General features: G+C 36.2%; 1 protein-coding gene across 2 annotated transcripts in view; it reads right to left on the reverse strand.

Moving 5' to 3' along the window:
- The window catches only part of LOC123547553 (protein mono-ADP-ribosyltransferase PARP14-like), a 68,520-nt gene that overhangs the window by 15,627 nt on the left and 24,898 nt on the right, over positions 1-27,995 (reverse strand). For both annotated transcript variants that reach the window (XM_053551805.1, XM_053551804.1), the window contains 13 exons: positions 27,717-27,982; positions 25,655-25,773; positions 20,994-21,230; positions 18,630-18,851; positions 17,530-17,641; positions 13,095-13,247; positions 12,399-12,464; positions 10,756-10,935; positions 9,493-9,693; positions 7,843-8,057; positions 3,987-4,111; positions 2,935-3,120; positions 221-327 (listed from right to left, as the gene is read on the reverse strand). In XM_053551805.1, coding sequence (XP_053407780.1) covers positions 221-327; positions 2,935-3,120; positions 3,987-4,111; positions 7,843-8,057; positions 9,493-9,693; positions 10,756-10,935; positions 12,399-12,464; positions 13,095-13,247; positions 17,530-17,641; positions 18,630-18,851; positions 20,994-21,230; positions 25,655-25,773; positions 27,717-27,982 — 2,189 coding nt within the window. The remainder of the gene's footprint in view (positions 1-220; positions 328-2,934; positions 3,121-3,986; positions 4,112-7,842; positions 8,058-9,492; positions 9,694-10,755; positions 10,936-12,398; positions 12,465-13,094; positions 13,248-17,529; positions 17,642-18,629; positions 18,852-20,993; positions 21,231-25,654; positions 25,774-27,716; positions 27,983-27,995) is intronic.

Here is a 27,995-nt window from a genome sequence, read left to right on the forward strand (position 1 = left end):
CTGATATATTGTTGAAAAACGGCGTTAAACCCAAAACAAACAAACTGAACAACTACAAAATATATACAATAAATGAATGTCATAAACTAATTAGCTGGAAAGACAGGAAAACATAAAAGGTAAGGGTAGATTTCCCGGAAGCACAGATCAAACCAAACACAACCACAGAGCTATGCATCGCAGAATAGGTCCATCATGCAAGTCATATTATAATATTTACCTTTAAACAGATCTCTCCTTATAACATTAACAACATCTTCATCATCATCTTCTGCATACTCCTGCATCTTCTTGAAGTCAAGGATGTATTTCTTCTTATCATCAGCACTTAAATGTGAACATGGTTTATTATATTACTTTAGACTGGGTAATATTTTTAATAAGGTGTCCTTTCATTCTGCCTTAAATTTCTAATATTCTAATACTGACGACACATTACTATAAACTGTAAATATTTTGTGTTATCACTGAAACACGATGCCTGATTATTGATGTAACATGTGTCAGTTTCTGCAAATCAGATATTTTTACCTAGCCATAATATGCAGAACTAAAAACGCAAGCATTTTCGCAGTTTTCAATTATCATTACTTTCAGAAACCTTTCTTTCATAATTGAATCCATACCGCAAAATTACTTACACCAATAGCATTAAAATTGTATGTATGTTTGCAAGTTTGTGACATCATTAAAATATGTTTATAGAAGATAGATGGAGTTTGTTTTCATTGTGAAATCAAAATATCTTTCACCGAGTGAACACCAGATGCACGACTGGCGATGTTGTTCATGATGGAAAATATAAGGATCATACATGCCCGCTTGAGTAAGGACTATGAGGAATGGAAAACAGAGCGCTAGCGAGCTTTTTCATCCACCATGTCCCGAGGGTGGGGAAACCACCCGCCTTACGCAGATAGACACGTTAGATAGTTTTCTTGCCTATCCTATATAACTTTCAATGATATATAAACATATCAATCGCACATAACGCTTAAGGCGTCCTAATAAAGAGTTACAGAGTGCGCGTTCAGTTATCTTTTCCCAAGGGAAAAAACCTTATCTTTCCCCGCTAGGTAGGATAGCGGGTCAAAACAAGGTATTTTTGCCTACCTAGCTGGGAAGACCAAGTTGTCCTGGTAGGTGATCACCTTTTGTTTTCCCTTTAGCAATAGACAAGCTACATGTACACATAGTGATGACATATAATGACGTCTTAAGCTGTCTGTGTTATTGACATTTTAAATACCTTTGAAAATAGAATACATGACAAACAAACAAGAGCTGTCACAAGAGACACAATTATTTTAAGTTTGAATTAATCAGGTCAGTAATTAAGATAGAGCAAAAAATGCATACCAGCTAGAACCTGAAATTCTAACTAAAGAGGGGGCATAACTCATAGGGCCATAATTCACAAACTATTAATACAAGAGTTATGACCCTTGTGTAATATGATTTAAGGTAGTGTGAAAGTGAATAAAAAATCAACCTAATATTTTATGTAAAAAGGGTATAATCCGTAAAATATTGGTACCAGAGTTATAGCCCTTGTGTCAATGATGCGGGTATTGATGTGGAACAATTATTTCAAGCTTAAATCAATTCCTTCTGTAATAACAGAAATATAGTGAAAAATTCATCAAAATTAACATAAAATACTAAGAAAAAAAGGGGACATAATTCATGAAAAATTGGTTTCGCAGATATGGACCTTGTGTTGTTATATGATGTGGGTGATGATGTTGAACAACTATTTTAAGTTTGAATCGAATCTGTTTGATAATAACTGAGATAGAGTAAAGGTGCACCAAAACTTTAACCTGAAGTTCTAAGTGAAAATGGGGGATAATTCATAAAATACTGGTGCGAAAGATATGATCCTTGTTCCAAATGATGCGAGAGAAATGATAATTTCAAGTCTGAAGCAATTGCATCATGTTATTACAGAGATAAAGAGCATCAAAACTTTAACCAACACGGACGCGGAAGGAAGTAAAATCTGTAAAAAGATCCTTTGGAAGCAAAGAATGCAACCAAGAAAAATTATAGCAGACTCGGTTTGATTATGTTCATGCGAGGTAATAAAATGTGCAACACGTCTCACGCCCCCTGGCACCGGGATAGCTCTAAATATGCTTCGTTTAGTCGAGCTAAAATTATCTAACATGTCTTCCTATGTAAGACATTTCCCCCCGATCCTCGGTACAGCTAATCGGCTTTCCAGTGCCCACTCTCCTTTGTGTTTAGATGAAAGACACGTGTACATAGTACATTTTTGTAACTTCATAATTATGATGTCATAAACCGCATGCGCGATTTCATAACTTACAATATCTTTGAAAAGTTTGCAATTGTAGGTAAAAAATATCATAAATGTCTGCAACACAGGTGTTTTCCAAACCCTCGTTACAACGAAATAAGAACCTCGCTAGCGCTCTATTCCCTGCTCTCCGCTCAGTTTAGGAAAACCGAGACATATATACATGTACAGGCAGGTAAGTAAGATAATTTGACAAAATTTTATACATTTAATATTCAAGTTTATATTAGATATTTTCATAATTTAATTCTCTGACATATTTCACTCTAATATTTAAATAATTCATTGAACAAAAAATTGAAATAAAGGCTTTATGCAAACATATGAGTATACTGTATACATGCAATGAGGATAATGAAACATATTCATAACGATGAAGTTAAAATAGAAAAATAAGGAAACTTCACAGGTCGCTCAACACGACAAAAACGAAAATGTTGCAGGCTCGGTTTGATTGAGCCTGTTCATGGACGGTAGTGGAAATGCAAGCTACCGTCCACGCCCTCTAGCCCCCGGGTTGAGCAGAACTCAACATTTACACATGCTAAAAGTACAAAAAGCAATTTAGAGACATCCGCAGATGTATTTAACCTTAAAATAAGAACACTTACATAAAAGAATAAGTAGGTTCTTGCAACTTAAACGCATTTTCTATTTTGAAGTTCAGCGTTTTGTCATATTCCACCAGCTTTTGTCCACATTCCTCCGTTATATCTATGTAGAACCACTGCACTAAACAGCTCATAATTTCTGCTGTTTCTCTTTGCTTTTCCTGTGAAACAGCATCACGTATAATTCTGAAATAAAACACTTTCAGTTAGTTTTTTTTTTTTCTAAATGACACATTCACTTTGGACTCTAATATGCTTTATAACACGAGTACTGCCTACGAACCACACTGTTGTCTACACAGAAATCCAAAATCCAGGTTCAAGAATGAAAGTATTTTACTGCACAAAGTTCAACAATAAAAAGCATATTAAAGATGTCCTGCGCTTGGCTGCGGCTTTTACCGAAACCAAATCATTTTCGAAATATATCCGACATAAATGGGTGTATAAGATATAAGAACATTATAGAAATCCGACTGTTTACAATATTTTTGGTATGCCTCTGTGCACATTAATACATTTGTTTTTATCTGTGGGTGGTTTTAAAGTCACACAGACGCATTTTAGGTCATAAGGTAACTTTCTGGCTTTTGAGGGTGTATGAAGTTACAGTGTGCTACTCCAGGCATTATTTCAGGCACAGGCTTGAACTTAGGTGGAACAACCGACCTTCCTTAAGCTAAATGACTTTCTTACATGAAAAAAATCTGCGTCCAAAGCAAGGCATTGAACCCATGACAAGGAATTTAAACCACTAACCTCCAGAGATCCCTAGTTTCTGTATATAACGATTTTAATAAATTCGATGTGGAAAGTCACAAATGTTATATTCTTTTGATCACATGTTAGCTTTTCTAGCCGAAACTTAATATATTCTACTTCCTTTAACTATTATAAACAAGCCAATTTGACCAACGTCTCCGATACGGCGACGTCAAAGTTTTATTAAACTAGTGTATTATCGAATTCATGTAATGGCTTTATTTCCCTCCCGTGACGTCAAACATGTGATAAACATTTTTACTTAATCTGTAACAATCTTACAATATTACCCATGGATCTTGTCTGAGGCATTCATCAAGTTTTGAGCTAAGCCAGCTATCTTTATTTTCCCTGATTTCACATCAGTGTTTATTTGGACATTGTTTTCTCTTGCAATGGCTTCTATTTCTGCTATCTATATTGAAAGAAAATAATCAAAAACAAAGTAGTGAATGTCAAGATTACACATTACGTTGATAACTAAACAGAACAAATGAATACAAGCGTAACACATACACATTGCATGTTCAAACACAGTTTAGTCCCTTAAAAAGAACTAGCCGACAAATGACGTCTCTTGCATCATAACATGGTAATTTAAACAGAAAATAATTCTTCTATATTCTGTTTATTTCCTTAAAGGTACCAAGTTTCTTAGAAGTATAACTTGATATAGGTAAATGAGCATGGTGGTTAAGTGATACGTCATACTTTAAAAGCATTTTTTTGTATTTTTTTAACGGTTATTCTATAAAACTATATAACTATGTTTTATCAGTGTCGTTGTTCATCAATTGGTTGAATATAAAAGAAGTGTCACGTTGAAAGACTTGAAAGGCAATGTGCCACACCTGTTCGTCACCGAGCAGTCTATATTTTTTACCTTTGATAAAAAAGTGCTGTGCACAATTAAGAAACAAACTACGATTTAGTACATTTAGGTATGAAGTTTAAAGTACAGTCTAACCTGTTGATAGCGGCTACCGAAGGGACTGACTGAAAGTGACCACTATAGACATGTAACAACTGTATCCAGGTTTTCGATGCAGGGCATCTAATCCGTTTAAAACGATGTAAATAAGGCTTATTGTTTCTAATGGTTACAGTATTACACTCACTTTTAGAAGGGAGCATTTTCCCTTTCTTAAATTTATGACGGCTTTTTTTCTTTTATCTTTTAATCCTTTAATAATTGTTAAAATTCATTTTATACTTTTGAAATGTTTAAATGATAGTTCTTGTATGCCATCTGCATTGGACAAAATAATTCGAGTTTTAGCAGTTTTATGCAAATTAAGCCTGTCGCTAGCAACAGATTTACTAAACAAGAGGGTCATGATGACCATATATCGCTCACCTGTTAAACTTGGCCTTTGAATTATCAAGATAAACATTCTGACCAAGTTTCATGAAGATAGGGTCATAAATGTGGCATCTACAGTATTAAAAAGCTTTGATTTAGTGTGACCTACTTTCTGACCCAGTTTTGAACTTGGCCTAAGAACCATCAAGATAAACTTTCTTACCAAGTTTCTTGAAGATAGGGTCATACATATGGCCGCTAGAGTGTTAACAAGCTTTTCCTTTGATCTGAGCGGGTGATCTAGTTTTTGACTCCACATGACACAGTTTCGAACTTGGCCTAGGAATCATCAAGATAAACATTCTGACCAAGTTCATGAAGATAGGGTTATAAATGTGGCCTCAAGAGTGTTAACAAGCTTTTCTTTTGATTTGACCGGGAGACCTTGTTTTTTACCGTTTTAAACTTGCCTAGAAATCATCAAGATAAACATTCTATGCATGTTTGTATCAAGTCAAAGCATAAATGAAACCTCTATATGGCTGAAAGGGCCAATATAGAAAATGTTGCCCCTTTCAGGGGCAGTAACTCTACAACCCTTGATGTAATCTAGCCGGTTTTAAATAGGAACCGAGGTCTTATTGTGACTTAAATTGTGTGTAATTGTGGTTAAACTCGAACGTAAAATATCACTTCTATCGTGTTCACAACGTAAAAATTAACGAATTTTGTGTCTTTCAGCGGTCAAATAGGGGTCATAACTCCGGAACCTATGGATTCATAATGGAATCCAAGATGTTTGTTAAAGATAATTCGCAAGTTTGTATCAAAACAAACCATAAATGACATCTCTATATGGCTGCAAAAGCCAAAATAGCAAATTTTGGCCCTTTTAGTGGCCATAACTCTAGAACCCATTATGGGATCTGACCAGTTCGAAAGGATCCGAGATATTGTGCTTATACAAGTTGTGTGCAAGTTTGATTAAAATCTATTGCAAAATGTGGTCTCTATCATGTTCACAAGAAAAAATAGAAAATTTTGGCCCTTTTAGGAGCCATAACTCTGGAACCGATGATGGGATCTGGCCAGTTTCCGGAAAAGCCGAGATATTATGCCAATACAAGTTGTGTGCAAGTTTGATTAAAAATGATAGCAGAATGCGGTCTCTATTGTGTTCAAAAGAAATTTTGGACGAACGGACGGACGAAGGGCGATCACAAAAGCTCACCTTGTCACTACGTGGCAGGTGAGCTAAAATAACCTCATACTTTGTACATACAAGTACTTCAGTGTGTTCTACACTTCTGATATATCATCCGAGAATGTGTTTAAACTGATACAGTAGGGAAAACACATGCTGTGACTTTACAATATAGAGTTGATAGTGGCAGTTATAGCGCAATTTTGAAAAATGTCTGGCTGGCTACTGAACACGTTAGACAGGGTCACACTATATCTAAGGTTAATTTTACACGGAATTCCAAAGATAGGACCTATATATGACCGTTCTATGCAGGATCATGATATATACAGGTGACCGCTAATGCAAGTTAGACAGTTTACGCGTACCTAAAGCACAACCATGTACATAGCACCCGAATAGAAATTTCTAAACCGAGTTATATTCTATATCTATAGATCTCTGAAGCAACAAACCCGTTAAATAACGGCGGCTGTTAAAAAAGCAAACGCCAAAACGTCACGTCACAACGTACGCTTTTCATGAGTAACGATAAAATGCTAGTATCTCATATGCAACATGACTTATATAAACAATATAGCCAATGCAGCGTTGTGACCCCTGGAATGAAACGTGACGTTATAACCATTTATCCTGTCACTTGCAGTATTTTCGACCCGATATCAGGGTGCCGTATATCTTTCTTGATATACCGTCAGTTGATCATGTGACCAGTGATATACGGTCAGTTGATCATATGACCTTATGATCGATATTGTTGTCATAAGAAATTTTGCATTGAAACCATCACTACTGTGTTGGAAATGTCCGAACTAAGAAAATGAGTGGTCAAATAATGAGTTTTTATTCAAAAACAAAGAAGTTTTTGCGATTTTGTCGGTAATTACGTTATTATATAAGTGACGTCATTACGAATATGACGTCATTTTAAACGGCTGTCGCACACTTATTTTTTAAAATAAATTGCCAGATATCGGAAAATGAAATAATGACAAGATAAATTGAATAATAGGTTAGTGCCTAAGATGGAGAAAGTTTATCTGGCTCGGCTCCGGACGTTATCAGGTTCGCCTTCGGCTCACCCGATAACCTCCTCCACCTCGCCAGATAAACTTTCTCATCTACGGCACTAACCTATTATTCTCTATTTAAGCTCATCAGAAGCCGTAAATACATATGTTACCTAGATTTATCGTTGCAACAGCTGAAACAATGTAAATTTCAAACGATCAAAATATGAGATACTAAAGTGTTGTTACCCTATAATATATATGGAAACCTTGTTATGAATAGAGTGGCATCTTCTTTTACTCTTATAATTAGATTTGTATCAAATGAGAACTACAGAAGTAGCTGGCGATATAAACTGAGCAGCGAACATGAGCGAGCTTTCTACTGTTTCATTACGAGCCATCTTACCCAATATAGTCATCTACTGATCATTATGATTTTTTCATTATGCGTGTCCATTCAAGTTTTTATCCAGTTTTATGTAAAAGAAAAAAAAGGAATGTTATATAAAATAGCCTTATACAGTTCACATGTTATTATGCTAGTAGACCAATGCTTTATTCCTGTAGATGTTTGTGTCTTTGTTTTTCTGTGTTTTAAGATCACATGATGAAGACGTATCATTTACATAATTTGGATCCATTCGACAGATAACGCTCTCCTTAAGTTCCTTCTGGTGAATCTCTTTTTCCAAACATCCTTCCAGTCTTTTAATGGCTTCTTGAATCACATTTTTATTCATTGACAATATCTCAAATGTTACAGAATCACGATTTTCTGGTTTCCTCTTTGTGCCTTTACTGACCTCTGCATATGAACCGTCCTTGCCACCACCAAAGAACTCTACAAATTGACAACATAAACATTTATTTGCAGTAAACCAGTGAGTACCGCAGCCCAAAGAAGTTCTCTACTGCATTTACCTATGTATATTCATTGACAAGCGGTCTTATTACAAGAAAAGAATATGACCATAGATCTATATATTTTTTTTAACTGAAACTGAAGTCTAAGTATGGGTACAACATGTTACGTTCACAAACCACATAGTTACTCTTAAATCTCGTCAGGTAAAAATGGAAAATTGCTTTACACAATCAAAAGTAATTTCGAACAAATGGGAATTCCCCTTTTACAACGAAGTACAAAAGGGCCATTCTTACAAAATACATTCGACATCGTACATGCGGCCTCCTGTATTAAGCATTGTTTTACTTGCAGTCGAGCAAACAAAGGTTTCCGACAGTCACTGGGCTGTCGAAAGTGTTTGATAACAAATCTTTTACAGTTTCATACTTCATGCACATGGTGTAATAACATAAATATTTTTATCTTTTATAATTAACCAAATCCCTTAAGAAAGCATTCTATTAAGAGACAACTTTTTTTTTTGGGGGGGGGGGGGGGTCCCTTGGGTTGTCTCTTAATACAATGTCGACTGTACTGAGAGGGTTATTATTGTGCTTGACCTAATGTACTCATCTGACAATGATAAACAAAGTCCAAAGCTTCAGCTCTGATACTGTTAAAGAAAAGTGGATATAAACAAAGATTGTAAGTAAATGCAGCATAATTGCAATAGCAACTTCCAGTATAATGGTACATGTTTCATGTTAAACCAGCATAAATGCAGCATTTATACGGTATATATAAGCCGCATTTGAAGCTAAATTATTTACAATGAGGTGCAGTTTTGCATATTTGATGTGTTTTTCTCCCACACAGATTAAGCTGGTACATTTCTATTATCACGTCTATAATCCCATGCAATACTCGGTTAGCAATATTATACTTAACATCATTGAAATGCCAAAAACTGTATAAAGAGGCCTCCATAGTCGAGCGGTCAACGTCACTGACACTTCAAATCACTCAACCATCACCGTGAGTTCAAAATCTTGCTCGGGAAGAATTATTTCGTGTGAGAAATCCATCCAAATGACTCGCGGAAAGTCGGCGGATCTACCCAGGAGCCTGCACATGCCTAAAATAATGTCTGGATGGAAAGTTAAGGTCTTCCTCTACCATAAAAGCTAGAAGTCGTCAGTTATCTATGTGAAACCGTTGATGTACTGACCACAAAACAACAGTTCACAGGCAATTATCCTATGAATCTTGACGAAGCATCCAGATACGGATCAGAAACCATAGCTTCCGGGGTTCAAATATCAGCAAACTATGTAACACCTTGTCATGCAGTATATACAGTGCAAGTTTTGCCCCTGAAACCACTAATTTCATTGTCATGGGCCTAATAAAAACGAACCAAATACAATACCTTTCACACCGTTGTAGATTGCGTTCAAAATTCCAGAACCTTGTTTTGCATCTGTCAAAAGAACTCTCTTGAAATCCTGCACCATACCTTGTTGAAAAACTACAATACGCACGTCTTGCAAGAATGCTGGTTTAGTTTTGTCAAAGTCCACGAAGGCGCATGTCATAACATCAGCCATTTCTTTGGGGTCAGACTGGAAGCCTGAATTCACATGATTTATACCTAAGTTAATAAATCTGTTGTTTATTTGTTTTACAAAAAATGATACATTTACTCTCGACGATTTAGTTAACCTACCAAATGTTCTTGGATTCCATATAAGTACTTACTTGTTCCCTTCAAAAAACAAGTTATACAACATCTGACGTGTGTCCGAAGTGTGGGATGAATGACTTTATACATTTTGTCTATTGTCAAATTGTCACAGAGAAGATACAGCTGCGCAAGAATCATCTCTACGACCTCTTGACATAGCGATCAGTCATATCTAATGAGCCAATATAAACGGCTTTATAGAGTTCTTAGAACGACCTGAGCCTTCGCATTTATGTAGCAGCCTCCATGACCGAGTGGTTAAGGTCGTTGACTTCAAATCACTTGTCCCTCCATGATGTTGCTTCGCGCCTCCCTCCAGGCGTTGAATTCTTCATGTGAAGAAGCCATCCAGCTGGCTTATGGAAAGTTGGTGGTTCTAACCAGGTGCCTACCCTTGGTTAAATGATGCGCGGAGGGGCACCAGGGGTTTTCCTGCACTATAAAAGCTCGCCTTATGACCTATAACATGTGCAGGTGCAACGTTAAACCAACACAAAAAAATTACATTTATGCATATGTCATCCACAAATCAGAGCCTGCTCAGTAGATAATATCATAACTGATATTGTGAAACGAGTGTGATCTCATAAACATATAGATAGACCTAGTTATATTTATCAAATGTTTTCATTCAATTGTATAAGCCCCAGAAACTGCTTAGCCGACAAGGGAAACGTCGGACAAGTTCAACGTGTTTGTAAATATGCATAAAAGCATTTCAATGCTGCCCCGAATCTGATCAAACAATATTAAAATACTTGACTTTTGAATTCTGTGTCAAGTGAGACATAACTACATATAAGAGGAGTGTTAACAATACTGAGTTTTGACTGTTGTTCAATAAAGCTTTAAGAATGTGCTATTGATAGCGTTGCCAATATGTGTTGATACTAGTTTGATACCTGATTCAACTAAAATAATATAGAATTCACTTTGATAAAACAATACCTGTTCCAAGTGCTGGAAAGGTAATACTTTTCAGTTTCTTTTTCTCTGCTCCATGGAGACATCTCTCAATAATTGACTTCCATCCTTTATTGTTGTCCTGCGCAACTACATGAACGATGTGTTTACATGGAATCCCATGAGCTGATGTCCATACCAAATGATTCTTTCTCATAATATCTCCTGTAAATGATTCATAACTTAATTTAAGAAAGACGCTGACTTCGCATCAAAATATTATTTAACATAATCAATGCTCTAACCATATTAGCGTCAGTGAATAAACAATATATATTTTTTTTATTTTTGTTGTTCCCATTTATGTACATGATACAACAAAACAGCTTGTTACATTAAGTACTTGTACTTCAAACTCCGTGTACTTGCGACAGAAACGGTAAAACGTCAATATCTTTTCATACTGTCGTGAAACTTTTGTGCCGGACGAATGACGTCATTTCAAAGATCATGTTAATATTTGTCGTTGCGTCGAAAAGTTCAATCATGGCGATATTTTTTATTATACTCATGGGATAGAACGTTATAGTATCATTTATATAACAAGAGCACCGCCTTGCGGGTGCAGACGCTCATCTGATATTTTTGTCTCTGTAAAACAGAAATCCAAAAGGGGTCATAATTCTTGTAGAAAGCAATGTAAAGTTATGGTACTTGCTGTGCAGAGTCAGCTTTTAATGGCGAATAACTGCTCTAAGTTTTAAAGCAATAGCTTTGACCGTTAAGGAGAAAAGTTGACCTAAACGCAAAACTTAACCAAGAAATCTGATATTTTCTAAGTCCAAAAGGGGCCATAATTCTTGCAAAAAGCTGGATGGAGTTAGGTTTCTTTCTGTACAAAGTCTGCTTTTAATGGTGAACAAGTGTTGCAAGTTTCAAAGCAATAGCTTTGATAGTTCAGGAGAAAAGTTGACCTAAACATAAAACTTAACCAAGAAATCTGATATTTTCTAAGTCCAAAAGGGGCCATAATGCTTGCAAAAAGCAGGATGGAGTTATGTTTCTTTCTGTACAGAGTCAGCTATTGATGTTGAACATGTGTTGCAAGTTTTAAAGCAATAGCTTTGATAGTTTAGGAGAAAAGCTGACCTAAAAATAAAACTTAACCAGGCAACGCCGACGACGATCAAGTGATTACAATAACTCATCTTTTTTTTCAAAAAATCAGATGAACTAAAATGGTAAGTCTAGATGCGTATTTGATACCAAGATTTTTTGCTTTGTTTTGAGAGAAATACACTGATTCTTTTGCGGCAACACTTTTTCTTTCACGGACTGATACTGCGCTCCAAAAGTTGCACAACACTCATTCTTCCGCGGAATGATATTCAATATATCCGCGTCAGACTCGCAAATAGTTTTCAATACAAAACCTTATAACTTTTAAATGTTAATTCTTTCACCATAACACTACGAGTTTTTGGTTATAGTTGAAAGATATGGATGTGTTTCGTTCTGTCAACTAACTGACAACTATGCTCATACAGTACTATAGAATTTTCAGGTATGTAAAGAGGTCGATGTTTAATATATGAAAAACGAATAAACAGGGGACAGCACTGAATTAAAATGAAATGTTTTATTTCTGCAAATTGGATTATATACTAAAAATTTGAAATATCGCTTACTTTTGCTCTTGATTTCTTTTGCAAGAGCAGCTCCTCCTCTCTTTAGAAGGGCTTTAGACACAGCCCCTACAATTATACAATTGTGACTTATACAAATGAGCAACAACTGTCCATTGTATTGCTAATACCGTGTTTTGCTGCATACATACAAAGCTAAGCTTCCATACTGAGAATACTGTCAAACAATTAGTCTTCTATGCTAATTTAATTTACAAGATCACAACTTTGTTTTATCAATGACATGGCATGTTTTTGAACTATAGCAAAGAGTTCATTGTCATTGTATATCAATATGTACAATATTTTGTATAACTGTTTAACACATTATTTAATTACACAACGATACAATAACTACAATAATCCTTTCAAACGCTAAGGCCTATATCCCAACTTTTTATGCACTGTTTTAGGGGATAAATGAACAAATGATTTATGCACAAATCAAAGTAATATTTAATACATTCACTATACAATACTTCCCTTTGTGTTTGTGAAAAAGGGAATTCTTTAGATAATATGTAACACTAGCTGAAGCATATACACTATTGATATGGCGGTTTGTTTTATGTTATTATTCCTTTTTTCTTGGTCCAATGACATCAAAATATAATGAACTAGAGTTAACATTTGCTGTGCAAATGTAGGCGACCATTTATATTTCTAAATGCATTAAGAAGTCAAAAGCCCGAACAATACCTCTATTTAAGTCAAACGTTTCATTAGAGCTGTTGACAATACAGTCTGAATCCTCTTTAGTAATGTCCCCTTGTTTCACAGTCACTTTCAGGTTTACATAAGCACTTTCTCCACTATCTGGTAAAAAGTCATATTCGTGCTCACTGTCTACTCCTGCAATAAAATTCCGCTATATTCTCAGAAATATGTTTTATAAAAATGTTTCATATGCTTTCTGATATAACATTTAAGCATTGAACTTTTATATCTGCTTTACTATGCTATTCTTAGATAAGGAGCTCAATATTTTTCATGGTCAAAGGAAAGTGAAAAACTTTTAAAAGTTTAAGTCCTTCCTTTCACTTACATCAATGACTCATTCCCGTGATCATAGGATCAAACACAAGTGGGACTACGATTACTAAGGGGTTTTTTTTACAACAAAATGAATGAAAATAGAAATACACCACTCCTGTTTGTTTGACTGGCCTCAAACCAGTATGTCTTGTCAGCCTGCTTAACTTAAAGGACACTTGTCATTTTAGAATACCACTATCTATGTTATTATCTAGTAAAATCATCTGGCTTTTTTTACTTATTCAATGAACAAAATATCATATAAAAAGATCTGTAATCTTCCTCCACGATTATGCGATGGTAAATAAATTTGCTAAGTCAGGCCCTTGCCTTACATTCATAACTGGCCTAAAAATCCACTAGAATAGTCGAGGTTATTGTATTTTCTTTTGACACGAAATGCATACCGTGGAACTTCTTCAAAAGGGACAAATAATTTATGAGAATGAATGCTTCTTTATAGTTATATTAATGTAGAAATTCTTTTTGAAAATACTACCAAAGTGTCATGTCAAAAGCAAATGATCTGCACAAATCATGAAAAAGCAATTATAACTTGTAAAAGTGTAAGGGTTATCTTCTGTCAGCTTTAGTCCAATTTGCAGGTTAATTACAAAATGAGATCATGATGCTTCAAATATATATAATACAAACCCACCCGAAACATTCGGAACATGACTATTAAACTTAATCCATGGCTAAGGACTTTTCAGTCTCCATAAGAGGCTGAAAAGTTGCGACATGTGTTATTCTATTGGGTCGGTTGGAGCACAGTCAAAAATGCTGAAAAGTTAGAATAAGTGCTATTCTAGTGGAGGATCAGTTGAAGCACAGTTAACAATGCCGAAAAGTTGGGATAGGTGCTATTTCAATGGATCGGTTGAAGCACAATCATCAATGCTGAAAGTTGGGATAGGCGCTGTTCTAGTGGATGGGTTGAAGCAAATTTGACAATGCTGAAAAGCTGGGAAAGGTACTTTTTAAGTGGATCGGTTGAAGCACAGTCAACCATGCTGAAAAGTGGAGATAGGTACTATTGTAGCGAATCGGCTGAAGCACAGTTAACAATGCTGAAAAGTTCGGATATATGTTATTCTAGTGGATCGGTTGAAGCAAAGTTGATCACTGCTGAAATGTTTGGATAGGTGCTATTTTAGTGGATCAGTTGAAGCACAGTTAACAATGCTGAAATGTATGGATAGGTGCTACATAAGTGGATCGGTCGCAGGAGAAGGGAGTTAACAATGCTGAAAAGTTGGGAAAGGTGTTACTCTAGTGGCTCGGTTGCAGCACAGTTAACAACGCTGAAAAGTCGGTAAAGGTGCTGTTCTTTTGAACTGGTTGAAGCACAGTTATCAATGCTGAAAAGTTAGAATAAGTGCTATTTTAGTGGATCAGTTGAAGCAAAGTTATCGATGCTGAAAGGTTAGGATAGATGCTTCTCTAGTGGACTGATTGAAGAACAGTTAAAAAAGTACTGAAAAATGGAAAAGGTGCTATTCTAGTGAATCGGCTGAAACACAATTAGCAATGCTGAAAAACTTGAACAGATGTTATTCTTGTGGATCAATTGGGGCACAATTGAAATGCCGAAAGAGTTAGAATAGTTGCTATTTTTTCTTTTTGTTTTTGTTGGGTTTAACGTCGCAACGACACAATTATAGGTCATATGGCAACATTCCAGCTTTGATGGTGGAGGTAGAACCCAGGTGCCCCTCTGTGCATAATTTCTTCACGGTAGGACACACTGATAGATCCACCGACCGTCCGTAAGCCAGTTGGATGGCTTCTTCAAATGTAGGATTCAACACCCTAAGTGAGGCTCAAAACCACATCAGTGAGGAGCAAATGGTCTGAGGTCAGCGACCGTCACCACTCGGCCACGGAGGTCCCTGGTGCTATTCCAGTGGATCGGCTGAAGCACGGTTAACAATGTTGAATGCTGGGATATGTGATATTCTAGTGGAACGGTTAAAGCATAGTTAACAATGCTGAAAATGTGGGATAGTTGCTATTCTAGTGGATCGGTTTAAGCACAATTAACAACGTTGAAAAGCTGGGATATGTGCTATTCTAGTGGATCGGTGGAAGCACAATTAACAATGCTGAAAAGTTAGGATAGGTTTTATTCTAGTGGATCGGCTTAAGCACAATCAACAATGTTAACATTTCTAATACCCTCGTTTCTGAAAAATGTCATTACAAAACAAAATAATATACTGACATTTTGCCTTTTTGACAGTTCAAACATTTAACGCATTACAAACCTATTTTGATACAAATGACAACATTCAATTTATCATTTATTTCCATTTATGCCAATGTTATCCGAGTAAAACAAACTAATTCAAAGAAGTTAACCTAAGATAAATATCAAACCAAATCAAATAGACAACTAAACTCCACAAGGCATAAACACACTACAATTCTTTAATTCTTTATTCTATATAAAACTGGCACACTTCAAAGGCTAAAGCACACATCAGGACCCTTTTTAAATGTCTTTAACTTACATTTTCTTAAAGAACATTGTAAAGTCTAATTTGAAATTAAAAGAAAAATTGGTTTTAAGTTAGATTATAAAAGAATATTTTCAGTTGAACAAACACACCGCAAAATCAGCTCAAAATTAAGACCCAAAGTTGAAGTGGTGTATGGTCTATTACATGTATATGAATCACATTCTAGTCCGCTTCCTTGAAAATCTATTATTTTTGTCCGAAATCTTAACCGCCAGACCGCCGCTCCCAAATCAAATTTGAGGGTCGTAGGTTAAGGCGTTCTCATGATACTGAGCAGAAATGGTATTTAGTTTACCTTAATCTTTGACCAACTTACTTTAAAATGTATAGAGGTCATTCAATGCCCATAAGAAATGCGCATGCAAAGTATGAAAGTCGTAGAGAACATAAAATTTTCATTTTCAAGATATTGAGCAGAAACGACTTTTGTAGTAACAGCTACCTTGAACTTTGTACAAATAACCTCAAGATTAACACTGGGCATTACCTGCCCATTAGCAATATGACTATTAATTATCAAAGCATTCTTAAGCGATTGAGCGGAAACTAAAATGCTAACAGATGGACGGACAGACGGATGACCAGAACTATCACATGATACGTGCCATCGGGTGTAGAAAAAGTGCCGCTGACTTCTATGAATAACGCAAAATTTCAATGATTAAACATACATTAAGAAATTCATGACTTTTAAAACATGATTTCCGTGGGAAAAAACGACCATGACGTGTCAATTATTGAATAACTTGGCTTTGAAATCTGAACAGCTGTTTTGGAGATGAAACTCGGACAAGAATCACTACATTGACTTTATGTATAGAAATAAAAAGGCAACAACTCAATGTTAAAACATTTAACCATAAAACCCGTAAATTATGCGCAACCAGGCTTTCCACCAATATTGTAGCAGAAGTAGTCCGGAAAAGTTTTATTCAAAATTGACCTTTAAGGGGTCATAACTAAGCAAAACAAGTACAGGCCAAGACATTCTTAACTAGGATTCATTCCAATCATTTCTATTAATTTCATTAAAATCCGGCTACGGTTTTTTAGAAGAGACACTGACAAGCTTGATTCCGACAGACGGACGAACAGACAGACGGCAAAAGCACAAAATCAATATGCCACCTATAAAATGGAGATCATGCTGATGCCGAATTATTTGAATATCAATTTAAGCATAAAAAATGTTTACATCCAACAAGAAAAATAACAGAGTCTTTGACTCTAAGTATGACCTTGACCTTTGAGCTATTGGTCTCGGTCTTGTACGCAACAATTTGCCTAATTGCGATGAATGCTTTTGTCAACACATGGCAAATTCTAGACTGGACACCGTTTCCCAACATGCATAAATATAAGAACGGACGCGCACACATGCGAACATACACATAAACATGGGTAACTCTACACGCATCCGACCATTTTAATGGCAAATGTATAAAATATGTTTTGTATTTTCTGCATTATGTAATCTCAGATGCTTTATAAGGCACTAACAGAGCTAAGAACATGAACATACTTCGTTTTAGTGTAAATATAGCTAAAACATGAGCCGAATTACACACAGTCTTTACCTGAATCAGTCTTCCTACTCTGAAGTCGTTCATAAATTGGATCTATTTTTCTGGATTGTCGAGCACTTTTATATTCTCCCGAGGACCATCGTGCTTGTTCAGCCTCAAACGCCTGTAAATAATATAACTTCATTCACACATTCTTTTTCAATAATACGAGGGTGATCTAACATTAATAGGATCTTTATTGTAAGTCAAAAACAAAAAAAAGAAGATACTGTGCTAGACTTCAACATTTACTTCAATTTATCGCAGTTACCAGTGATGTTAAAAGCCATCTCCTCTAGTGGATTCTGTAATACATGAAATCATACAAAAACTAGGGCACCGCCGTGTCCGAGTGGTTAAGGGCGCTGACTTCAAATCACTGGCCTTTCACCACTGTGGGATTAAGACGTCGCTTGCGGTATAGAATTCTTTCATAAAAGGAAGCCATCCTGATTACTTACAAAAGGTTCTACCCAGGTGATCACCAATGTCTGAAAAAATACCAGGAGGTGCACCTGTGGCCTTCCTCCACCATAAAAATGCTATTGATGTGACGTAACACCCATCAAGAAAAAACACCTATTGGGACACCGACGCCGACGAATGGGAAAGTGCATAACCTCTGCCTAATATATCTGATAATGCAAACTTACCATTAATATGTCTCTTCTAATAAGCATATACAAAAAAGATCAGATATAATGCCTTCCAACCTTACCTGTGGCCACATCAAAAGCATCTGATAGATATTCAGATTTGATGCTATTTCAATTTGTTTCTTATTTCTCTTATTCTTCTTATTGCCACCTATTATTATATCAAGCTACAGTGGCTATTAAGTTATTGTTTTAAAAAGTAAAAATGTGAAAAATAAAGTACAAAAAGAGAGATTATTCTAAACTTATGTAAGAAACAATTTTGGTTATGCGCTCAACGTTTTCTCTTATCGCATGCTATCATTCAGTAAACTTATATCAAATTCCCATCAGTGGTATCAAAGGTATTGTTTAAATGTTTTGGACGGATATTCAAAGTGATTCCAATATATAGCACTTTAAAACTCGTTTTATGAGGGTATGAAAACAAAAATAGGAAAAATAACTACACTTTACCTTAATTGTTGTCAAGTCCTTTTGATAAACAATAAACCTAACGTCTTTGACAGAAGGATTAGGATTTGCAGCGCTGAATTTTGAAACTGCTTTAAACATTTCTCTTGCCACTATATCTTTGGGAAACCCCAGATTCCCTGTACCAATTGCTGGAAAAGCTATACTTGTTTGATTCTGTCTCTGTGCTTCAGCTAAACAGCTGGTCACTAACTTGTGTAATGCCTGATGGTGAAGATATACAATTTTACGTAATTACTTTCAATTTTATTCTTACTGAAAAGCTTGTAATTCTGAAATTTTCAAGCATAGGTATTATAGCAATAAAACTGAGTTTAAAAATGGTCTCCAAAGCCATATTCATAACGTTGGACCTTGGTCATTTCTGTACACTGATCAATAAAATCTGGGAAAAGATCCTTTTGAAGTACAGAGCGCAACCACGCAACATTATAGCAGATTCCGTTTTATCAAGTTTTTCCACGTTTATTAGAGGTAATGAAATGTGCAACACCCCTCATGCCGCATCTCACCAACTTAAGCGGAACACTATTTTAGTAAATATAAATGTTCTTCATGATCACAAATGACCAGAAAATATAACAACACTGAGTCCAAGTACGGGGAGGCATTTTACAGCTGCCACACAACACTTTAAGATTACTGTTGTGAAAATTAATAAAATCTGTGAACAAATCCTTTTGAAGCATAGAAAGCAACCAAGAAACATAATAGCATACTCGGATTGATTGAGTCTGTTGACAAGAGGTAATGAAATGTAAATCACCCCCTACACCCTCTAGCACCGGCGTAAGCTGATCTCTTTTATAGTTGAACATAAAAGTCATAATCTATTTTCTTCTATTTTTAATATCACAGGCGAATCTGCTTGTAAAATATTCACGAGAAATATGATATACAGCATAGCATCTGTTATCAACACGTGGCGTTGAAGCCGTCCCTGACAAAACCTCAAGGCTAATTTTAGGGCTAAAATCAAGATGTTTAGGGCCGAATCAGGAGGACCTAACTGGCCTACATGTTCCCCTGGTTAGGGATCGAAAACGTAATGACACTGCTGAAACCACTCAACTACTTTTGCAAGTTTTCTTGTATAACTTTAAGCATATATGACAGTCTCAAATCTGACTAAAGTGACCTGACTTGGACAAACTTTGTTAGCAGTACATGCAAAATATTTTAGTTAAAAGAGAAGACAACTCTTGTTATGTTATACAGCTATACGGCCCTAGGTAAATTAAAAACGTTTTGGTGGCCGATGTTAGATCTTACGAATACGATACAAGTACAACAGTACCAAATGCTACATGCAAATACATTAAACCTTGTGAAAAATATTGCCCTTCGGAAATGTATGGGTTTTGAATCATCCTTATGTATCTCTATCTACAATAACCCTGTGACGGTCCCACATTAGACACAAGGAACGTATTTCAACAAGCACTAGACCATGCTGCTTCCAGGTAGGTTATTTCTTTCGTTGAAAGAGACTTTAAAAACATTTACATTATGTAAAACACTAACTTCTATCAGGAATCTGCTTGAACTATTGGGACCATTAGCCAATATCTTATGTACATGAGCTGGTAAAAAGCAGCTTAGATATACTTGAATGTTTTATAGTCTAAAAGCTAGATTTGGCTAAGAACTAAAACAGCACATCTTTATTAAATAACTATACATGCATTCAAAAGCATTCTGTAGAGGAAGAACTAGAAGATTGGTAAATTTTGAGACATTTTTAATATAAGTAAACATCACTTCTGATATCATTTAGCAAGTCCATGTCAGATACAAATAAACATTTACGAATTTTGAGAAAAAGTATGGTATTTTAGGAATTCCCTTTGATTTTTTTCAGTTTTAAGGAATTTTAGGAAAATGTTAAAAAGTAGATCAATGTAGGGCCACTTATTAGCCTGCACCGCATCCAGAGAGCGAACATGATCTCTCTTCAAATGTAGATATTCTTTTTATCGGGGGAAAGACGGAAATATCCTGGTAAAAGATCACTTTATCAGTTCTTTAGGGAAAGGACAAACTACAATCGCGCATTGTGAAGTCATAAGTCTCACGTCATTAACTACATACGCGACTTAAGAATGTCTTTGAAAATTTTGTAGGCAAGAAAAATAATCTTACATGTCTGCCTATTTCAGACAGGTGTTCTCCAACCCTGTCCTACACAGGCGGCAAGCATATAAGATCCCTACATTCCTTTCAAATAGATTTCGTACTAGATCAATTTCTTATAAGTAACAACCCCTGTACAACAAACACATTTTATTTTTGCCAGATGTGCTCTCTTTGGAGAGATTGCAAGGTTTCTGTAATATTCGCACTTACATCACAACACGCAGTAGCGTTATTTGCATCGTAATTTGACAGTGTTGTATGAAACACCTGCGAGCATTTCAAATTATGTCCAGCTGAAACGGCTATTTCTCCGAAGTTTATACCATCTGGGTAGTTTGTTGAAACTTCCACCTGCAAGTTCTGTCCACCAAACTTTAATAATGATGATGATACTGCTCCATTTTTCAAGTCAAGATTCTTTGCTGTTGTGTTCACAATCACATCAACCTTGCAAAAATAAGATTTTTTAAAACAAGTTACTGTGAAATCATTTGAATTCGCTGGCATGAAATTTCGCGCAAATGTGAAAAAGGACTGTTTCGCGCGGGCTTTAATTAGCGCATTTTCAATTTTAGAAATGAAAAATGAAGTTAATAATAACTAGAGATGCTTTTGAGAAAAGCGCATGTCTCCCACAACTGCCCCTATGAAAAATGTCTAGTTTCTCTAGATGGTTTAGACGAGTGGATCCAATTAGATGGTCTGGATGAGTGGATCCAATCAGTAATTCAAGGGCCATAAATCAAAAGTGCCTTGGCGGATTTGGCTAGTTATCGAACTTGGCTAAGGTCTTATGGCCAAACACATTTTGTTCAAGTTTGATGAAGATCGGATGGGAAATGTTCAACTCAGAGCGGATAAGAGTAAAATGTCTGATTTTTCGGTAATTCAAGGGCCGTAACTCCAAAATGCCTGGACCGATTTGGCTAGTTATCGAACTTGGCTGAGGTCTTATGGTCAAACACATTTTTTCAAGTTTAGTGAAGATTGGATGAGAAATGTTTGACTTAGAGTGCGGACAAGAGTAAAAAGGCCGATTTTTGGTAATTCAAGGACCATAACTCCAAGACGTCTAGACCGATTTGGCTAGTTATCGAACTTGGCCGAGGTCTTATGGTCAAACACATTTTGTTCAAGTTTGGTGAAAATCGGATGAGAAATGTTTGACTTAGAGTGCGGACAAGCTTTGTGACAGACAGACAGCACACACAAAGACTGGAGTAAATCAATATGTCTCCCACACCACTGTGTGGTGGGAGACATAATAATAGCGCGGTCTTTAATTCGCGCATCGGTCCTAGCGCGAAATACGCGAAAATTCGTCCTACGCGAATAAAAATGATTTCACATTAATATTGACAAATGAAGCATTCTTTACAAAGACAAGAATTGTCAGCAGACAACAAATCTCGCCGCAAAAGATGAAAAGCTTAACAAAACAAGAGCACATTTTGAAAGCGGGTGACCATTGTTTGAGTGTGAACTGTTTGGTGATTGGCGGATGACTGCTGAGAAACACAATAAAGTGAAACTAAAAATATATTAAAGGACAGTGCATGGGGGATGGTATTACGGCCGGGGTTGGGGTCGGCATCCTAGGAGACAAAATCAAAAAAATCGAGAAGCTTAAAACTATTTGGGTGGATAAGATGGGAATGTGACAAGATATCAAAACAACAAGCTGGAAGGGGTATATAAAAGTAGGCGGGCAAGGGTAGGTGAGGTAAGGGGATGAGTTATGTAGGCGAAGACCAGATGACGAGTTTCTAAGAGGTAGTATCAAACGGTTGTGGGGACAGAAATATGGACGAACACACAGATTTATGAACAGGCTTTCCATAACCCGCCTTTGGAAGAGAACCATAATATGCTACAGGTGTAAAAACTTCCAGAGGCAGTAGAAGTTGATTACATACATTAGTGTGACAGATGACAAACAGGACAAACACTATATGCTTCTTAGGTCTTTCATATTGGATAGAGAAAATGCATAAAAACAATTGCAGTAGGATGAGAATATTTTGGAAAGTCTCTTTATAAGGGTTATAAGCATCCTGAAATTTATGTGAAGAAGTCATTTAAAGATATTTCTATATTCAAGTCTAGTGGCTCTTAAAAGGGGACCGGATGTGCCTATTAGAACAGGTAAATGACCTTATAATTATGCTACAGACCAAGTTTGGTGATGATCTATTTAGCCGTTCATGATATGATTTCGTTTAACGGTATTTCTATTTTTAGCACAGTTATCCCTAAAAAGGTCCGGGTGCACCATTCTGAACAAATCTGGGAGCGGACCTTTAATGAAGATCCATCAAGCAGTGCGTGAAAAGTTGTTTAAAGGTAATTCTTTTTAGCTCTTGAGGCCCCTGAAAGGGTCCAAGCGCTCCAATTTGAACAAAACATAATAATGCTACTGACCAAGTCTGATTAGGATCCATTAAGGCGTTCATGAGAAGGCATGTCTATTTTAAGCCCTAGTGGACCTTAAAAAGGCTTAAGCCCACTCTCCTCCCCGCCCCAATTTGAAATAAAAAATGGCAGAGGACCTTATAATGATTTTACCGACTAAGTAAGATTTTTCCTGTGTTTAGCTCTAGCTGCCTTTTTAAGGGACCAAGTGTCCCAATCTGAAAAATAACTTAGGAGAGAATCATACAATGACGCTACACACCAGGTTTGATGAAGATCAATCAAGCGGTTTATGAGAAGAAGCCATTTAAAGGTTTTTCAACTTTAAGCTGTGGCTACCCCTAATAGAAGCTAAGCTGAGACAAACTCAGTAGAGAACCATACCAGGAGGCTACTGACCAAGTTTGGTGTAATTCGGACTGATAGTGTTAGAAGAGATGCTATCTGAAGAAAAGTGAGGACGGAAGGACGACTGACGTTGCGTGATCACAAAAGCACATCTGAGAACTTCGTGTCTGTTTTGTTTATTTTTGGTTTCACGCCATCTTTCAACACTGTTTCTGTGATGTAACGGCGGACAGTTAATCTAACCAGTGTTCCTGGTTTCTGTGCCAGTACAAACCTGTTCTCCACAAGTAACAGTCAAATTCTCCACTTGAATCTAAGATGGAGGACGAATGATATCAGACACAATGTATTTTACTAAATCGTCATGCAGAACACACGACCCTGCGGTCTGTAGATCTGCGCTCTCCCTATTGAGCTAAGCGGGAGGGCAACTTCGTGTTTGGGTAAACTATGCTAAAATGACGAAGTACAAAACAAAACGGACATATTCCATCAAAATGATAGCAAGAGTTATGAGACCTATGTCATTCAATTGGTATTATCATGGCAAAGAAGTGTGTGATGTTTCATTCAATTGTGATACTTAGTTACTGAGCTACTTACCCGTTGACAATCGCGAACAGAATACTGTTGAAACAAGAATGATGTCAATATTGTATGAAACATGCTCCGCCCTAAAAATGCTTTATAAAATAATAAAGTCCACAACAGGCCTAACTCTGTAATAAAGTCAGACACAAACATCCTGACAACATGTTCATTTGATGCAGATGATGTATATCAAGTTTCATTTCTTCTGGATGTAACCTGTAGGACGAGTTGAGTACATAATATTCTAATGAAGTTGTAACATTGAAAGTCCAAAAATTGGTAATGACTCCAAAAATAATAATCGGACATACAAGTCCCGATTAAATGCGCATGTTGATAATGTATAACACGTTTCTTCTCAATTGGATAGAATCTGTAGACGGAGTTGAGTATAACAGGAAGTGTGTCAGACAAATGGACTGACCGGCGGACGGACGGACGGACAGTTCAAACACTAACACTTCGACACCGGAGCAATTGAAAAAAAAATATATCGATTTTTGACAGAGAAAAACTGTTCGCCAAAAGTGCATATATGACTGAAAAATTGTAGAATAGACGCGAAACACAAACACACATGTACGTTGAGATCAAGATATCTTTAACACAATTTTTGCCTTTTTACATACAGACACCAAATTTTTCTTGCAAACCCCTTTTCTCTCTAGGCTCACCATGTGTCAAAGATAATAGTTCGAGTCCTAGACCCATATGTTTTGTTTGTAAAATTGAACTTAATTTCTTATTTTTCAACGTATTTGAAATTAATTCCTGGGTTTAGAAGATAAGGTGTGGGCAAGGTTCATACAGTCTTGTAAAAATAAAGTTTTCTCAATATGTCTCTAAAACAGAAAAAGCGGAAACACAACAGGTCGCCCGACACGACAAAAATGAAAATGTTTCAGGCTCAGTTTGAATGAGCCTGTTCAAAGTCGACCCTGGTATATAACTAACTTAAAATGTCTGTAAAGAATCCCTATAATGTTATTATTAATAAATAAATAGCAATCGTAAACAGGAAGTAAAGTCAAAGTGATTTCATGAGACCTATGGGTACATTTATCCAAATAAACACCAATGATACTTTTTAAAGTATGTAGAAAAACTGTCTTCTGTGGTTTTTGCACACATTTTTAATGGGATATAAAACAGAAGAACAAAATTGTGACACATTATATCAAATCTCAGTTTTAGAACTTATACTATCAAGGACATGTAAATCATGCATCACGAAAGTAAATCCATTCAAGATAATCAAAATTTAACTCGAGTTAGAGACTTATTACATCTATTTCTATAGCTGCATTAGTTAATATCTATTTAGTCCAAGGCAAAAGTTTACCACGTCTGAACAAAACTTAAAATGCTAAAACCAGACATCCAGACACTTACTACAGTCTTTCATGCCAAATTCAGAAATACCCTCCAAAGAGTTACTATGTATGTACTTAAACTTGCCTAGTTATCTTCATAAGTGTTCGCTAAAATCCTGCAGATTGCTGTATTCTTAAACTACATACCTTTTCTTTTGCAATTTCCTCCTTTTTCAATACAATGGAAACATTCCCAATGTTTACTGGATTACTGTCAGACCCTGGTTTTCTTTTTGACGGTCTTGATTTGGGCACAGGTGGCGCCCCTGGGAATGAAAGAGTTTAGTTAATAGCAGGAACTGTATGATTTAACTAATGCAAAAGGGTCACTACATTACAATACTGCTGAATCCTAACTTAAGCTTGTGTTTTGTGCATGAAATGACTTAATCAAACCAAGTCTGCGATTATTAATTCTCCTGGTTGCGTTCTGTGCTTCTAAATGACCTTAAATATTTTATTTTCACATATCGTGCAAGCAGTTTTAAATGCTTTTTTATTGTTTTTATATTTTCTGGTCTTTTGGGATTACGGAATATAAATTCTGTAAAAAGATCCTTTGCAAGCAAAGAATGCAACCAAGAAGAATAATAGCAGACTCGGTTTGACTGAGTCTGTTCATCAGAGGTAATGAAATGTGCAAACACCTCTCACGCCCCCTAGCACCGGCTACAGCGGAACACTATTACACATATGTTGAATGAACTCCATGATCCCAAAGGACCAGAAAATATAACAACATTGAATCCAAGTACGGGGAGATTTTTTACAGCCGCCGCACGACACTTAATACTTGTATGTATAATAGAATTTCGCTTCAGACGATGGTAGAGGGCATGTGGGGTGCTGCATATTACATTACCTGTCACATTCGACGAAATCAAATCAAATTGTGTTGTCTTTTCCTATCTGTCTGTATGTTTGCTGTGTGCGTGCGTGCACGCGTCCGTGCGTGCGTGTGTGTGTGTGCGTGCGTGCGTGTTTGTGTGTTTGTTTTGTGTACGTGCAAGTTTGCGCTGCTCTGGTTGAATATTTATCCTTGCTATTTTCCACTTTCTCCAACACCCCCATCCTTTTATCTACCTCTAAGCCATTTTTGTATTTTTCATATAATTAAACTGTATTTGTTGTTGGATTTTTTAGGCAACCCGTCTGCTGTATTTTTCCGTTACAGTTTCTTTTTGTTGTGGGCCTACTTTGTGATGCATGGCTCACTCGCTGTTTGGGGTGCTCTGTGCATCGGGAAATCTACCCTTACCTTTTTCTAAAAAACCTTCTTATAGATATTTTACAAGTTTTGCAATTAAACCGCAAGTCAGCAGAATTCAAACTCACATAATTTTGTTTTGCTTTTTTATTTGTTAGGGTTATATTTCATATGGCTATTCATAAAATATATAGGTGCGAGAAGCAGAAGTGCACTACGTACTCACGGAATTGTTTAATATGATATAGCTAGATATGAATTTGTTCTTAAGTTACTTCACAATCCACCCAATCTATCCATCTTTAATAAATATTACAGCCTGGACATAGAAACAACAAATTTTTTAAACTTTCAATCGTGAACTTGACAAAAACCAAAAACATGAATCATATGCTCTTGCTGATACACTTTGATACAATAATCTTGTAAATACTGAAAATTCAAATTTTCTGTATGACGGCTGGCTGTTCAACATATATGGTAGGAGTTTTCAACACCACAATAACTAGTTATCAATAATGAACGAAACCGTAACGTTACTACTCCTAAGAGTAGTAGCTACACAGAACGAGGCAACTGGAATTTGTACATTTTGGAAGCAATAATAAAAACGCAGGGTGAAACAATATCCTAGCAGCTCCTTGTTTCGCTTCAGTGTATTTAAGTGTATGGCTATATACTGGTTTTCGACTTTTCTAATTATAATGTATCAACTGGGAATTATAGAATATATATTGGTCTTCCTTATTTTATTTCAATGCTAGATATGCTAACTGGAAAAGAAGAAGTTGCATAGCAAACAGAAGTGTGACAAGCACCTGATGTGACAGAGGCATTGTTTACTCGACCAACTGTTGGCCCTCCGTGGCCGAGTGGTTAGGTTGCTGACTTGTAAACACCGATGTGGGTTCGAAACTTTAATTAACCTAAATTATCTAAAAGGTCTTGTGATTAAGGACTGAAGATACATACACATTACATTAAGATCATTAAGATACTTACTCTGGTAGTCTGACACCTGGGATCTGTCTGAAAAGGTTTCATAATCTTCGTCCTCGGACTCCTCTTGAATATCATAATCTTCGTCCTCAGACTCCTCCTGAATATGTATATTTCCAAATTCCTCTTTTAAGGCTTCATTGAAAAAATCGACTGTGTCAGATTTCACATCACACAAATAAATGTCTGCCAGCCGGCTGTCGTGATTTTCTCGAAAGAATTTACTAATTGCCTTTACTATTGTTGATGTAGCATGTTTTACTGGGTACCTGTAAATGTATC

Source organism: Mercenaria mercenaria, chromosome 9, assembly GCF_021730395.1.
Source record: "Mercenaria mercenaria strain notata chromosome 9, MADL_Memer_1, whole genome shotgun sequence".
NCBI lineage: Eukaryota > Metazoa > Mollusca > Bivalvia > Venerida > Veneridae > Mercenaria > Mercenaria mercenaria.